The 16166-nt window shown below is 44.7% G+C and overlaps 1 protein-coding gene across 4 annotated transcripts in view; it reads right to left on the minus strand.

Annotated features, from left to right (window-relative positions):
* Positions 1-16166, minus strand: part of uacab (uveal autoantigen with coiled-coil domains and ankyrin repeats b) — a 33851-nt gene that overhangs the window by 17084 nt on the left and 601 nt on the right. For 3 of the 4 annotated variants that reach the window (XM_058088957.2, XM_058088958.2, XM_058088959.2), the window contains exon 2: positions 2169-2299. In XM_058088957.2, coding sequence (XP_057944940.2) covers positions 2169-2299 — 131 coding nt within the window. Of the gene's footprint in view, positions 1-2168; positions 2300-2899; positions 3454-16166 lie in introns of those variants that run through there. The other variant, XM_058088960.2, reaches the window with a different exon arrangement.

The following is a 16166-nucleotide window of genomic DNA, read 5'->3' on the forward strand; positions in this document are numbered from 1 at the left end:
GAGACTAACTGGAAATGTTTACGCAGCTGGAAGCCTTCGACATTTAGGAGATAAATGAATTAGCCGGACACAATGATGCTAATCCAGTCTGCAGAAAATGAAATTGATGGGTTAGCGGTTTGTAATTAGCGTCCCCCCCAGAGGTCTGTAATAACCAGAGGTCAGCCACCACTCAACATTCCTTTCCCGGCGTTTGCGGCAAGTGAAATACCGTCGACACGTGTTAGTCTGTGTGTGGCACACTGAACTAAATGTAGACTTGCTGACGGCTGCAATTGTGGTTCATTTTTGTTTTGGGCCGAGCGAGCAACTGCCTGAGCTCTTTTCCTATTTGTTAATCCGCCATCCAGGCCCCCTGAAAACTGTAGCAGTTGGGTTGTTTCAATAGCGGCCTTTCTTGGACAATGCCACAAAAACATTGCAAGGAAAAGTCACAGACATGAACACGTGTCTCTCTCTTTGCCCTGCCTTCTGAAGATATAAAAAACAGCTAAACAGAGGCAGCTAAGAACGGACTAAAAAGGCCTTCTGAAAAGACCTCCAAAGCTCCAACAAGGCTGTGTTTCCATAATGTGAGCTGCATATTAACGTGGTTATTATTTTTGTTATGAACATTGTTACGCCCAAGAACTACGCCACCACCGCCTCACTACAAGCCAGCCAGCATCTAGCGTCACCATACGCTACGGTGATGCTATGCATTGGAGCTGCCGCCACTGCTGCTGTTTTTGTGTTTTTGGCAAAGGTTCCTTTCTATTTTGCTATGTGAAATCAACGCACCCAGGAAGGAAGTCATACTGTCAGTAGGACACGTTATCATGAATGTACCCGTTACTACTCACAGCATGGATATTAAAGCAGAAAACCTGGTGGAGGTCATTGGCGGTGTTTAATAGGTGGGCTTTGAGTATTTTGATATGAGAACCCAGCGACACACCGGGGCTGCTCTCACAGTGTGTTCGACTACAGTGCACCTTTCTGGGCCGTACCAGGTGGCTCCACCCGCTTCATATACTGGTTCTACTGACCTCCAGGACTCCACCCAAGGCGCTCTAACAGTGTGTCCGACTACAGTGCACCTTTCTGGGCCGTACCAGGTGGCTCCACCCGCTTCATATACTGGTTCTACTGACCTCCAGGACGCCACCCCAGAGCTTGCACCTTGCAGGGCCGGGGTTCCATGTTGCGTTGCAAGCTCATTCAATGAGACGTTTGGTCATTTTAAAAGAAGGATGAAGACGGCAATGACGGTGCGGACTTTGCGGAGGGCTACTGTGTATGTTTAATCTTTGCGTGTACAAATATCCTATGTCTATGGACAAACCTGTTTGTCTCTTTAAATTTAGTGGGTGCGCCTGAAACACCGCTGCATTCTGTAGCGCGGACGTGAAGCTAACTGATGCGTTGCTTTAGCTGTTTATGTTAACAATGCACAGGAAGAGAAAGACGTGTGTTCACGTAAAGATTGTAGGTGATAAAGTCCACAGACTGTGCAGAGAAGCCAGGAGGCTCCCCGAGGAAAATGTAAGCATGTTAAATATGATGATTTTAGATCCCAATAACAATCTCCATCTGAGCCAAAATGTCTGCCGCGTTGCCGTGCACGCCACAGTGGGTCTGAGCGGACTCATTTCCTGTGAAAACTATCCAAACAACCCTCGGCCAGCGTGGTCAAGCCTCCAGAGGCCACAAACATTTTTTAGAGCAACTCCCACACTGACCTCCACAGGCAGACGGCCATTTAAAGGGACACGCTGGATATATAAATCTCTGTATTCCCATTCTAAAGGTGATGCCCCTGAAACGGGAGGCAGCTGGAAGGCGGTTTAAGGTTGAAATGTGAAACACGTCCTACATAACTGTCAAGACTTTATTGGAATTTTTTGGAGGGTCAGACGGGAGATGGAGCCTTGAGGTCATAAAGGGAGGTATCAAACTATTTTGGAGTGAGCATGAGCTAAGAGAAAAAGAATTCCCATCTATGTGAGAAAGGGAGCTCCAAACATCTCCTGGTCGCTGCACCGTAATGAGCGTCAAAGCCGTTTTTGCAAAGGGTCTATTTTCGTATGGCGGGGCGGGCGCTGGTCTGGGCGCTGGTCTGGGCGCTGGTCTGGGCGCTGGTCTGGGCGCTGGTCTGGGCGCTGGTCTGTGCGTGTCTGTTTACTTACGCAGACCGTCCCTCCACATCCAGCTTGGTGGGGATTATACCCTTCTTGCTGAGGACGGCGGCCGCCTTGTCCACCTCCCCGCGTTCCACCGCTTTCATCAGCCGATCGTCATACTTGTTCCAGTCCGTGTTCTGCCAAACACAAACACGACAATCTCATTGACGGTCCCGGACAATATGAGCGACCGTTAAAGCACAACAAGACGTTGCAAGGTTAGAACATGACCAGATTTCCCCTTCATTCTCCTGGGCAGTAGACCTGTGACAATAATAAAACATATTTCATACATAAATTCATACATAAATACATGAATTTCCTCATGTCTCGCCTCCAAACAGGCAGGAAGAGGATTCACTCTGTGCATTCTTTTTAGCACCCTGCTGCATTCTGTTCCATAGAACAACGGCATGAACGGAGTGCGCCGTTTTGTCAGTCATACAGTAGGAGGAGGCGGGGCCGCTAGTAGACACACAGAGGGTTTAAGAGTGTAACACAGTCGAAATGATATTAGTAGACAAGATGTTAACATTACATTTAAGAAAAGTCTTGTTCCGTAGACCCTTCTGGTGACCCCCCCACACTCGTTAGGCATATTTGGTTGATATAAATTGGCCAGCAATGATAGAAGAAGCTATTTAAAGCTATTTAAAGTTGAGACTTTCGAAGCAAACAGGCACCTGAAAGAACAGCCAAGGTCATGCAGCAACCAAACATTTTGGAGGAGTACATACAAAGTGCATGGAGGTGCATTTCAGCCAGCGGCTCATCTTGGGCGAGTGGAGCTGGTCCTTGCACCGTGCTACCGAAAAGGTCGCCAGCGTTCCGGTTTAAAAAAAGAAAAAAACCACGGAGGAGGTGGGGGGGTACACAAATCTCCTCGATGCACTCAACCAGTGAGTGCGAAAAGAAAAAAGGGCAGCGACGAGGTCCTGTTAAAGAAGGCTTCTCCTCTGGAGTGTTCTGACATTTGGGGAATATTTGAGCATTCCCGTGTCGCTTACAGGCTCAACCTGTAGGTTCAGCACTACCGCGCAGCAGCTCTTCAAGGGAGGATGAGGAAAAGTGGACGAGGAGGAAGGGACGGAGGTGGAGAAGCAGTAGGGCCAGCCCCTGCCAGCCTTGGGACCTGCCCTGGCCGGCAACTGCAACTCCTCCTCGGGGGGTAAAGTCAGCTCAGCCTGGCTGCTTGTCAACCCCCAGCAGACGTCTTCTGCTCCTCTAAATCCTCAAAAAGTGGCCTTCCTCAGCCTCCTCGATGGTATCTGTGATATCTGGTGTCTCCCCCCTCTTCGCCGGACGGACACTGGAAGCCAGCCACTCTTTCTCCGCCAGTGGTCTCATGCGTCTTAACCCCCAGCAAATGGCAAGGTCGGGCCAACTCGATGGGGTACATATGTGGGCTCTCCGGTTTAAAATATCCCCCCCCCCTCCCTGATAAATAGCAGCGGTGCAGACAGACTGCAGACATGCTACCTCTTTTTTTGACCTGTAAACCTTCCTGTAGTGACTGATTGGAAGACAGCAGCTAAGAATACATTCTGCACATGACTGGGCCATGAGTAATGGCTGGAGATGCTCCACTCCCAGCAGGAAGGAAGGCCGTCCAAAAGACACCCCCCATTTGTCTCCAGCTGAAAATATTCATGCAGGGGGAGAGTGGAGGTGTTCCTGGCATCGACGCTGACGGCATATCGATGCTGCTGACTTTTAATATCTCCAGAGAATGGGATCCAAATCGCACGGTGGCGAGGTTAAAAGCCAGCCTTTTTACAAGCGGCTGTCTGAGGCTGCGGCTCGGCGGCGTACCGATGGTCCCAGAGGTCAGAGGTCGCAAAAATTACACATAAGATACGAGTGAAAGAGAGCTTTTGTTCACTTGACACAATTCTGGGGTCAGAGAGGCCCCCCCGCTGGGGTGTCAACAGCGCAGCACTGATACCCACCAACACGTCCAACCCTCCTCCACATGACATGGTGTGTGGAGGAGTGGGTGTCAATTTACCAAAGCTGCTCACCCCAGCATGGAGACAAAGGTGCCAAAATGGCACCTAGCTCTACTGCATGTCACAGAAATATCTCCCATAGGCTTGTGTGTATTTGGTAGGCAGTCTGTTTATCTACTAGTTAATAATAGGGCACTTAGCGAGAAAAAAAAAAAGTTGTCACTTTCAAGAAGACAAACATGACATAACACGGCGGTCCGAACGTTTTCCATCAAGGGACGCATTTATTTGGTTCCAAAGAGTATTTGCTGCTTAGTCTCTGACCATGGCCTAGTATTACTACTAAATATTGAAATACAGTTTGTATGTATTATTGTGGTCTCTTGGTATGATGTTAGATTACATTAGCTTAAGCCTTCACACTGATGGAGACAGACTGAGCTAGCATAGACGAACCATGGCGGCCATGTCTACTGCTCCTCTCAATCCTCAAAAGGTTGCCTTAGTCAGTCTTCTCCATGATATCTCCGATATCTGATTACTGAGAATGAGTGTGTGTGGAAGTGGTAATTTTTTGGCTGAATCCCAATTCCATCCCTTAGCCCTAGATGTTGTGCATTGACGACAACCAAGTGGTGTCCCAATTCTCCTTATGTGGAGGCGTAAGGGGTAAATGCTAATGGTTGCGCAGCCGTCCAAACCAACTGTGGTCGGGGAGTAGACTTGAAATGAAGAGGAAGGAGAATCCTTCCTTCCAATCCACTGACGAGACGGCAGAGGGGAGACCGAGAGAAGCGTATAAATCTATGTATTTGAGCTCAATTATTGATTTTCAAAGCGACATCTAAGGTTTCTAATCTAAGATTCGTATCACGATTCCATTCGATACAACACGATACTTCAATGGGAACTGCAGTTTTTTGTGAAGCATGAACACATATTTCTTTCCCTTTTGTGTAAATAAATATAGCAAAAGTTCAATCTAATCTTCAGTGCAATCATAATCAGTCACAGTAGTGTCTCTGTCGTCGGGCTAGCGCCGTTAGCGCTTCCATCTCACGTTCCTCATGACGACAGATGGTAAACATGGTTGATACCGTCTTTACACAACAACCTTTATACCGTATACCTTTTTCGCTGTTCGCTCCTGCTATGCAGCCTCTCCTCCTTTGTATCACTACTGGGATCTCCATTAGCTCCGCGATTGAAACATGAGACCTCCGCATCAAATCCAGTCTAGTATATCCATATGAAACAATATGCTTGGTTTTGATATCGTGCTTCAAATAAATATCAATATTTTTTAAATATCCATATATTGCCCTAGTATTGCCCCTAGTTCAGGGGTAGAATTGGGATGTTCAAACATCGGCCACGGTTAACCTTTGTGTTCATCCCCAGTGACGGGACACATAAGGATAGCGTAGCACATGTCGATGTTGATATGACAGCTTTATACTTACCCTGTTTGCGTGGATCTAAAGCTAGCATGTCTCTTCAAGTTGCTATTTAAACACGGCGACCTCGGCAGCATAACATCACCTGACACGTTTGAGGCGTTGAAGTATTCACACATATTTGTGTTGCCTGGAAATGTTTCAGCGTGAGGCTTCTGTCATCCTCAACTCGGGCTTTCAACCCCTCCGTATGCGCCGTAACTCTTCCCAACACCTTGGTTCCTTGCCGGTCCCTCCTGGCTGGACTAATGCGTGTCTAATGTCCTGACAGATGAAATCACTGGCAGCAAATAGAAAGCCGTCATCTGATAACAGCCTGCAGCCGGGACATAAACATAAAGCTGGATGCCAATATGTAAAGGGACACTCCAAACTACTGATGTTACCGATGACGACAGCGGCGAAAACGATCATAGTGGACGACGACATCCATCTCCTGATGAACGATGACATTATGCTATGAAAGGTCAAAGTTTGACGGGGGAAGTGAGACAGCGACTTGGCGTGTATTGCTTGCAAACATATTTAATTCTAATTTGAACTAATTCAAAGTCAACGGTGCAATCGATCGGCCAGCCTTTTGGAGGATCTACGATTGGCCGATCCTAATTTATGAACCGATCTTATCTACCTCCGCAAAAGTCAGCCAAAGATGGCGTTCACGGCATTGGACGAGCAGCCACTTCCAATCGCTGGGCACATGATCTTTGGTAAGAAGCTGAAATCAGGTCTGCAGTGTGACCTCTGTGACCCAACTTTTGGTTGTTTTTAAAATGTGAAAAAGAAAAGACTAAAGGAACTGATATTTTCTAAACGCTTCCTTCTATTTTCCTTTGTCTGTGTTTGCTCGCTAGTTTAGCGTCTGGTTTGTTACGACGTCATCTTGAACCGAGCGCCCGAGACGAAATCTCATGATGCTTGCACATGATCGCACAATGCACCGTGGGCCGCTGGCGCCATTTTGGGGCAACACTGTTTGGTCATATCAGAGATGCTGTGCCAGAGAGCGATACGCGACATAACAAACACATGGACCGCACAATGGCAATGGACTTACCAAGACAAGGGCGCAAGACCAAGAGAGAAGACCAAGCTTGCTTCCAAAATGGTAGCAACATCAAAGGCCCACCTCAAACACATCCACCCAACCCAGTGTCTCCATGCAGATCCTCGTCCCGACAGTCAACACTCACCGAGATGTTTGGTCAGCAAAGTAAATATAAAACGAACAGCGCAAAATGTTGTGCGTTCACAGAAAGTCAGCGCAAAAGAAATGATGCTCTTTAATATGGTTGAAAAGCTAGCATTTCAGAAATGCTGCAAATGTATGACAACCTGTACAAACAAAAAAGGGAAATTCTGTGAAAGATGACATATAAAAGAAAATGAGTGTGATGTATTCTCTTTTATTATTATTATTATATAATTATATATTTTTTATTATAAACATTTCACACCTGCATTGTTTTGTGACTCGGTCAAACAAAATGTCTGTCCAGTCGCATTTTTCATTGTATTTCTTAAAATGAAAAGTTAAATGAAATATAAAAATTTCATGTTTTATGTAGTATTGTGATCACTGGGCAGCAGTAAGGTTATGGAACATGACGTTAGAGCACATTACTTTTGACACTGCATGGAGATGTGCCCTGGCTTAGACCGATGTGCCCTGGCTTAGACCGACGTGCCCTGGCTTAGACCGACGTGCCCAGGCTGAGACCGACAATATTGCGTTTATTAATATTGTAACCTACTTTCTGGAAATTCGCTCATCGGGGGGGGGGCTGTATAGGAATCAGATGGAGGGGCCACTGTGATCACACCTATCATCGCCTTACACCACTAAAAACAATATCATGACATCTGGTCTGGTACGAGACCCCAAATAACCCTAATCACCAGTTGGTATATTCTATCATCACTGACACCTATGATATACCGTATGCCATTAAAATAGCTGCATGCTGGAGAAAATCACTGTGACACACTGATTTATCGGTGCAATATACCTTGGCTGTAAGAAGCTTAAACCCGAGCTAACGTATATCAGCCAGAAGATAAAGATTACATCACTGTCACTGTCGCTGCAATAGCCTGGAACTATGCGGGTCCTCGGTGTTGGCCAAGTGTTTATGCAGTCAAATGCTTCACTAATCATGTATTATATTCTAAGCTATTTTGGGTGGGAAAGAGCATGCTAACATCTGTCTTAACCACACTTTTAATTGGCAGCAGCCCGTGAACAAAAGGGAATCGTCTCAGAAATGTGCCAGAAGACTGATAAAGAGTGTACCCCAGAATAACTTGTGAAATCATCTTCTCCACCAGGACCACGCAGAGGTTACGTTTCACACCACTTGTGTTTTTACAGCTCAGTGCAGACGTTCCACCTGCACAGCTCCAGGCTTTTGATTACCCCGACCGTCTTCATGTCGTCTTGACAGCAGCTTCTGCACATGCATTTTCCTGCTCGGGATGCAGAAAACATCAAGATGTTTCATGGCAAAATTGATGTCAGCCTGGCGTGTGAGGCCTGCGGTTCTTTGGATGTGGTTGCAGGTTTTTGTGTGACCCCTTTTGGTTGACCAGCTACTGACTGATAGATCTGGATTATTTTCAGTGAAGTGATGTTCCATCACCTTTCCGCACTTTGTCTCCCTTACTAATAAAAGGTTTCATGTTAACTACATTTTGTGTTCAGTTGTGTTGTCATTGACTAATATTTACATTTGTTGATGATCTGATACATTCAAGTGTGACAGAAATATGAATTTTGGAAGGAGGCAAACACTTTACCACACCACTGTACATGCCATTTAATAGGGGGGCTTGAATGAGTTCAAGCGTAATGGGACATTTCGTATATTTAGTATAACAAGTGAAAACAAAATGCCACAAAGCGCCAGTGAAGATGTGAGGAGATAAAGTGAACATCTCAGCTTGTTCAGGTCAGTCATTATGAGCGTTATGGACCTAAAGCAGGAATACTTGCAGTTCTTAGTGTACAGTAAATACTGCAGGATAGACAGACCAATACACCATCTAGTGGTGCAGAGTAAAACTACAACTTCCTTTCAACAGTAACTACCCGGGTTCCTTTTGAAGATGCTGTTGATGAATCCTTTTTGCGGAACATGAACTGTTGTCACTTCGGGGATGCTACTGTTTTAGCTGAAGTGCAATCTTGTTGCTTTCAACTTTTGCATCTAATACACAAACCTGACCAGTCCGGGGTGACCCTGCCTCTGGCTCAAAGTCAGCTGGGATAGGCTCCAGCACACCCCGCCTCCCTAGTGAGGATAAGCGCCATAGAAAATGGATGGATGGCATATTAACCTGGTCAGCTGTTCGTTCATTTGTTATTTTAATTACTAATTTATTATTATTTTTGCATCATTTTCTGCATGCAAAAGTATAATTCCTGTGTATAAAACAACATTTGTGGGTGTCTAGTACAGATAAATTGGATTTTCATTATTTTCCATGCGAAAATTTGCTTTGGTTAGAGTCTGTTTTGGTTTGAGTTGATGAGACATGACCTCACCTTAACACTGCATAAAGTCAGCCATGGCGCGTCCCACCATCATTGAGTGGAAAAAAAGTTATCTTCCCATCACGTGTGGAAGTGGTACAGTTTGGATTTCTTACATTTCTTCAGAAATAAATTAGACTAGTTAGATTGCTAGCTTGTAAGCGTAAACAATGAATAATAGGAGTGTAAAGGTGACTATGGGGGTGTCTAAAATTGTTAAAAGCAGTATTCGGAAAGTCATAACCAGGTTTTCTATGCTGTATTATTATTATCAGTGAATCCTATGAAAACCCATTTAACATGGTCGGGTCGACTTCATATGCTACATAAGCATATGTATATCTCTCGCACTCCCAGGTAGGATTATAACATCTCCACTTGGCCAAGCCGTGTGTGACCTTTGACCCCGCCTATGTGCCTATGAAGTTACTTACGACACAATAAAGCCACAGTAGTCATGCTGGGCAAAGGTGGCGAAAACTGGTCAATCTAAACAGACTAAATCCTTGTTCCTGATGAGTTGATTAGATAAAAACCGATGACTATTGTTAAGTCTGCTCTAACGCCGCTACTAATCTGATGCTGGCTTTATGCAAATGGCTTTAGAGGATTATGCAGCTAATGTGTTGTAGGCCTTCAAATGTTGCCGAGCAATAGTGTGCACTTGCCTAAAATCAGCAGGATTCTTGATTTAATTTTATCAGTGGGAGAAAAATGAGCGCCCTGTGTTTTCCGTGTTAACAGAATCGTGGAACTGGCCAATAAAAACGTGGATTCTTGCTGGAAACTGACAGCATTAATGAAATGCCATCACCGAAGGAACGTTTGGCAAGTTGGCAAGAAAAACTGGGAAACAGAGCGTGAATGGAAGCCAGCTGGGTTAGCTTAGTTTAGCAGAGCATGCTAGTGTGTGTGTGTGTGTGTTTGTGTGTGTGTGTGTTTTACCACTTGTTAATGCAAACAAGCGTTTATGACGCCTGCTGGCGTCGTGCAACTTCTGAATGAAACGAGGGCGAGGGGCACGTTTATTCTCGCTGCCAGGTCGCCTTCATCATCAGACATTCTCAATGCTACCGCCCTTCAAAATAAGAGCGCTGTTCACCACATCTGACTCACCATGGAAACAAAATAAGGGCATCATAATAAAATGTCTAATTAATAATGCAACATTATTTTGAGACAAATGGATCAATATTGTTATCATACATCAGAACCATAATACACACAGTAAATAAATAACTACAAATTTATACGGTAATTTACGGTGTATAAGCCACTCATGTCCACGTCATAAAATGGGATATTGTGGCTCGCACGAGTCCAGGAGGACCAGGAGGTGATTATGTAGTCCAATAACATAACAGTCTGACTGACTCACGGTGTCGTCTTACTAACCACATTAAACTCATGACGCTGGCACTGCAATGCTGCCTCTGTCCACCAAAGGGAGCCAGAGGAACCGGAGCCCAAAGCCCAGAGGGAGGCTGACATCATTGCAGCACCCCAATGAATGTTTTATGGGGAAAATTTGCTTTTTAAACACATACTTGCATATTTGTCATGTATACATTTTGAGTATTTCTTTGCTGAGTGATGAATTTTGTGCTGTCTGTGAGTCAGGTGGTTGTGTTAAGGTAATATTGAGTAATGACCTCAATGGATTGACAAACTTGTTGTGAGCGCACCGATAGCTCGTGATTGGCTCCTGCTGAAGAAAGAGCTACTGTTTCCTCGCTTGTAGTTTTAGTGTAATACTGCTGCCCTTTTCCTGTTTTCCTGATTCCTCTTTTTCCTGATTTCCTGTTTTACTGTGTCGACATGATTGGTGGCAGGAAAACAACATTTGTTGCAACCTAGAACATACTAATATTGTATTTTTTTTGCCCAATTGTTTCCATTTGCTTTCGACAACACTAACATGTTATTGGCAAGCGTGGTATGAATATCAATGAGGTTAAACACTGCACATTGTCATTTGAACTCCTGTGGAGATAAGAAGAGAGGCCTTCAATTCCTCTCTTACTACATTCCTGGGACGCCAGATAAAGATCAGGTAAGAAGAAGCATGTAAAAACCTGTCCCGATTCACAACAAGGCAGAGCTGAGTGAGAAACGTCTCCACCCGGTGTTACGAAACGTGGAATAATACACACCCACACCTGCAAGTTGTTCGATGCGGCCTTATAAAAAGCTGCTCCGCACAATAAAGCCATAAAACCTCCACCAGAAATACAAAGTTCAAGTGGAAGTGAAAGGCAGACGGTTTGATGGGAGTGATACCATGTGTAAATCATTTGGTAAGCTCATGCAAAGTACGAGAATGAGCTTCCAGACGGGGGTGCAAGATAAAACGCTGGCTAATCTGCAGGGTAGAGAACCAACGCCCAGCGAACAGCTTGATGAGGCTTAGTCAGAGCCAGGTCACACTGGAATGACACTCATCAGCACAATCTTTGTCTTCCTTCTGCTCGGCGTGTCTGCATATGTGGCTGTCTATGTGTGTGTGTGTGTGTGTGTGTGTGTGTGTGTGTGAGAGAGGCGGGAGAGCTGCTGATATTAGCTGCACCCCACCCAAAGTGGGTCAATAAGCTGGGGCCCTCTCACATTCCAACCCCCCTAAACCTAAACCATCTCCATTATGGTCTATGCGCATATTACATATTACATCATATTACGTGATAACAAGAGCAAGACACATGCGGAATACGACCACACAGGTACTACATAAAGTAGTGGCCGCACGGCACGGGACACAGACGGGTCGGCCGGGTAAGACAGCGCAGATGACCTCATGGCTGCCCCCTTGGCGCCAGACATTAATCCTAAAAACACAGACTGTCACGCTAGCACACATTCTATAGCCGATACTACGGTATAGTACACTCGGGCCTAAACAAACTACTGTCCTCATGCTGCTGGACGGCCTACAAGCTACATCAAAATGTACGCGTGGGAGCTAATTACCATCATTTCTGTCCTCATGTGGAACCAAATGGTCATCCTTTGAGGAAACAGTTAGCTGCAAATGGAAGACACGTTATACTGTATTTGGTGTTATACTCATATTTATTTGGAACATCTTACATTTATGTTAGACACACTTTAGGATATTTTTTTTTATGAGATGCACTATATCTTCTTTCAAACTGATACCGCTAACTTTGTGCTCCTCCGCTAACTTTTTTATACTCACTTGTTTGTTCACAGGTCTGAAGGACTGGAACAAATAAGAGTGTAGAGTGGAAAGAGCATGAAGACTCTGGTGTGGCCCAGTAAGGTGCACTGTATTCGGGCACATGCGCAGAGCAGCCGGGGTGCTGCTACGGAGGTCTCTGGCAAACTTTTTGTATTTTTCAAAATGCGGCAGCACTAGTGTTTCAGGCGGCTGATAAGGTTTTTTTTGCGGTTTTGAATTATCTGTTATCTAAGCTCTTTTTAAAGTTATTGGATTTATCAGTATGATGTCTTAAGTCCCTCATGTATGTCCGATAACTATCATGCACCCCAAGTGACTATAATATTATATATTTCACTTCAACAAGAGGGGTTGCTGCAAAAAAGCAGAGGGCTCTGATGGTCCCTCCCCCCGGCCCTCACTACCCCCGGCCTTTTGTTAAAAACACCAACGCTGTTTCCACTTGCCAACATAAACAATACTCCATACGCATTTTTCTTCTGCCGTGCCATCGCCAACTGATCCCAGCCCAAATCTCCTGGTTGGACCAGCAAATGTCCTCAGCACACAGAAGGCAGACCGAGATGCAGGAACCCAACACTGAAGTCGGTTCATAGCTAAAACGTGCTGGGCCGGTAAACTGCCACCGCCACGTGTTCAGCTAATGCAGTACTTCGCAATTATTTTCTGTCATGCATGTCTGCATTAAAATTAAAGCACCCCCCCCCCCCACACACAAACACACACAAACTATTTTGAAAAGCACCGAGTTAATGGCTTCAAGGAAAAGTGCACTTTTCTTCCGCTAATGCTTCAAAGACCAAAATACTGTAAGTACATGTTAGCATGATGTACCTGTTACTACATGATCACTGGAGGTGTTTTAATAGCTCCCCCCTTTAATAGCTCTCCCATTACGTGCATTAATGACCTGTCTCTTTTCAGCTTTTTTAATATGTTCAGGAAGCACAGAAGAGAAGCTAAGGATTATCATGGATGATGGGCAAAATTCCCCTCAGACAGTGCAGTTTTCCTTGGAAGTGCCATCCTTGATTTCAACTCTTTCACAACAGGCGTCTTCGCCTGAGGGAACTCGATAGACGCAAGTGTAAAACCATTAGCAGCTTGTAACCATCAAGCCACCAGCATCGTCCTTTTTAATCCATGCAGCCTGCAGACGTCCAACAGCCATGTTTGTCACTCCAGCACATACAGATTATGGAACCAATGCCCCATCAGATATCAATAACAATCAATAAGGCATGTCAACTATTCACGCAACTGACCGTCGTGCGTGTGTTGACCCTATTTAGTGCTTTTGAGCAAGTATTACAATGTGGTCCAGAGATTTAACTAAGTTAAGGCTATAATCCATCAATATGGTCAAAAAAACAACCAACGTGTCGGAATGCATACATTCCAGCAAACGAAAGCAAAGCTATCAGATAGCAGAAACCGCACACATGTGCAGTGCATGCTGGGGCTTTTTCTTCAACCTCATAGAAGGTTCATAACCTTCTGATATCAATTGATGCTTTTCAATCTAAAATGTCTCCGCTGTGTTTTCCCCCTAAAGTGAAGGAAGGAGGAAAAAGGGCAAGGAGCAAAATAGTGGAAGATTTAGTCACAATTTAGTCTCAGTTTGCGTGCATTCTCTGCGTAGCGTACGTCTTGTCATGTTATTCCTATGCTGCGTATTCTTAACTCATTCCATCCCAGCCATGTTTGAAGCCATGTCATTTCACACCATTTTGACTGATCTTTCAAGGCACACATAGTATTGTTTTCCATGGTTATATAAACATGGAACCTACCAAAAGAAAGATTAGACTCTTGTCTTTCATCAGAAAAAACAAGTTGGTTTCTACCTTGTTCAGTTCTTTAGTAATCAGCAGTAGAACACGGGGAAGTTTCAGGAAAACTAAGCTAATCTAGCTAGCTTCCATTCAGGAGGAGTTACAAAGTTTTTTTTCACAAACGTTTGTCGGTGTTTCGGGTTGCCGTTTTGGCGTGTTTAATACGGGAGGGGGCAGGCTGGTGTTGTAATGACATTCCGCCATGACTGAGCGGTCGGCCAGGGAAACACCTCCCCATACAAACGTTCCATTTCATCGACAATATGATTTGTGTTTCATTCGCAACAAAAGCCTACAATGAAATGTCAACAGCGGGGGTGTCCACACAGAAGGTCCCATCATGAAATATCTACAGTATTGGGGGGGGGGGTCAATTCAATCTTTAAAATTTCAGAGCAGGCTATAAAAGATGCTATTGTCAGAGTTGACTAAGGTTAAGAACTTAGCTTGGCAACCTCATCAAGTCCATCTAGGTAAAGGTAGCGCCTCAGAGTGGGCGGGACCTGGGAAGATCATAACAGAATAGGCACTTCCTGGTTGGAGACATCTTCCTTGATGGACTGGTCTCTTTTTGGGATAAACTAACCCAAATCTGGTCTATAGGACATCATGAATGACAGCTGTCCTGAATTACCGCATCCTAATTACTACAGACGTGTTTATTAGACGTGTTAATGTCTGGAAGGAATCATCTCACAGCCTCCAACGCCATAGCGGGTTCCACCAAATAAAGATTGCGCTGGGAATGTTCCAGTGTGAATAGAAATGTGCTTCCGTCCTGAAAGGCTTTTTTAGTCCTGAAAAAGAGGCCAGATAGTTTAGCGGACGCAGATCGCTTGGCTTTGTGCCTTTTGTCATGCTAATTGCTGGCATCTGAAAGCAGCGTGCCGTGCCAAACACCCACTACGTCTTCCAGGCAACACGATTGTTTATTAGCGAGCAGCGCAGGCCGTGCTTGAACTGGGACGACGCCGTTTTCATCTGGACCGATGCGAGTCCACACTGGAGGAGAAATACTCACCGATCCCAAGCTCTTCATGGACCAGCACGGCTTCCCACAAGATATTGGCGGCAGGAATGGGCCATGCATGACGCACGTGCACATGAGGTAAGGGCAGCAAAAAATATTTTTTTAATGCTGTATGCAACACATGTGTTCATTCTACCACCAGAGATATACCACAGGAGTCATATTACACATATCAGTATCTGTATCAGTATAGCCTGATATCGGTATCGGAAATTGAGACTTGGACAATATCGATTTTTAGCAAATAAGCCAATATCGGTCGTCCCTAGTTGAAAATAAATGAGTCTTCATGCTAGAATTGCAAATACTGCACACTACGTTTTCACTTCCTGGTTGCTGTGGGCCGATCTTCTCCAGAAGAAGATGCATGTGTGCCAGCTCTTCTAAAATGCACTCCTGCGTCACTCCTAATGCGGAAGTACAATGTGCTGCATTTAAGAATGCTCAGAAATCTCAGGAAATACGCTCAATTGATGGGAATTCAACTTAAATTACATGGTGTCTTTGAACGCAACCCATCATTACATTTACAGTGGAACATTGGCTAGCACCCTATTCGCTAGCTAAACAAATCGGCAACCAAAATGGGAATTTTTGGCACACATTTATGATGTCATCAGCAGTTGACGCTGTCAAATGTAAACACAAAACAGCTTTTTTTATATAGTTTGACAAAAACTGTAAATCAATTGTGCACAGAAATGATGAATGAAATGGATAAATTTAAGGCTAACAATTTAGGCTACTTTCACATTCACGGAAGACATGAGTGCTCCCAAAGACGATGTGGCGGCGAGATCCACCACCGCCACCTTCCTGTTGTTCCTTCACTCACGTCTTCCACAAAGCGGCCTTAAATGTTCATTTGGCCTTTTCATTCATCGTTGTTTTATTCATGGCAGACTATCATTGCAAAACCAGAAAAACGTGTTTTGTGTTAACATTTATGTCTGGAAGAAGCTGATTATATTGACATGATTTCTCATGGGAATAAATGGACTCCAA

This window comes from Doryrhamphus excisus, linkage group LG13 (genome assembly GCF_037039965.1).
Source record: "Doryrhamphus excisus strain RoL-2023G ecotype Guam linkage group LG13, RoL_Dexc_Guam_v1.1, whole genome shotgun sequence".
NCBI classification, from domain to species: domain Eukaryota; kingdom Metazoa; phylum Chordata; class Actinopteri; order Syngnathiformes; family Syngnathidae; genus Doryrhamphus; species Doryrhamphus excisus.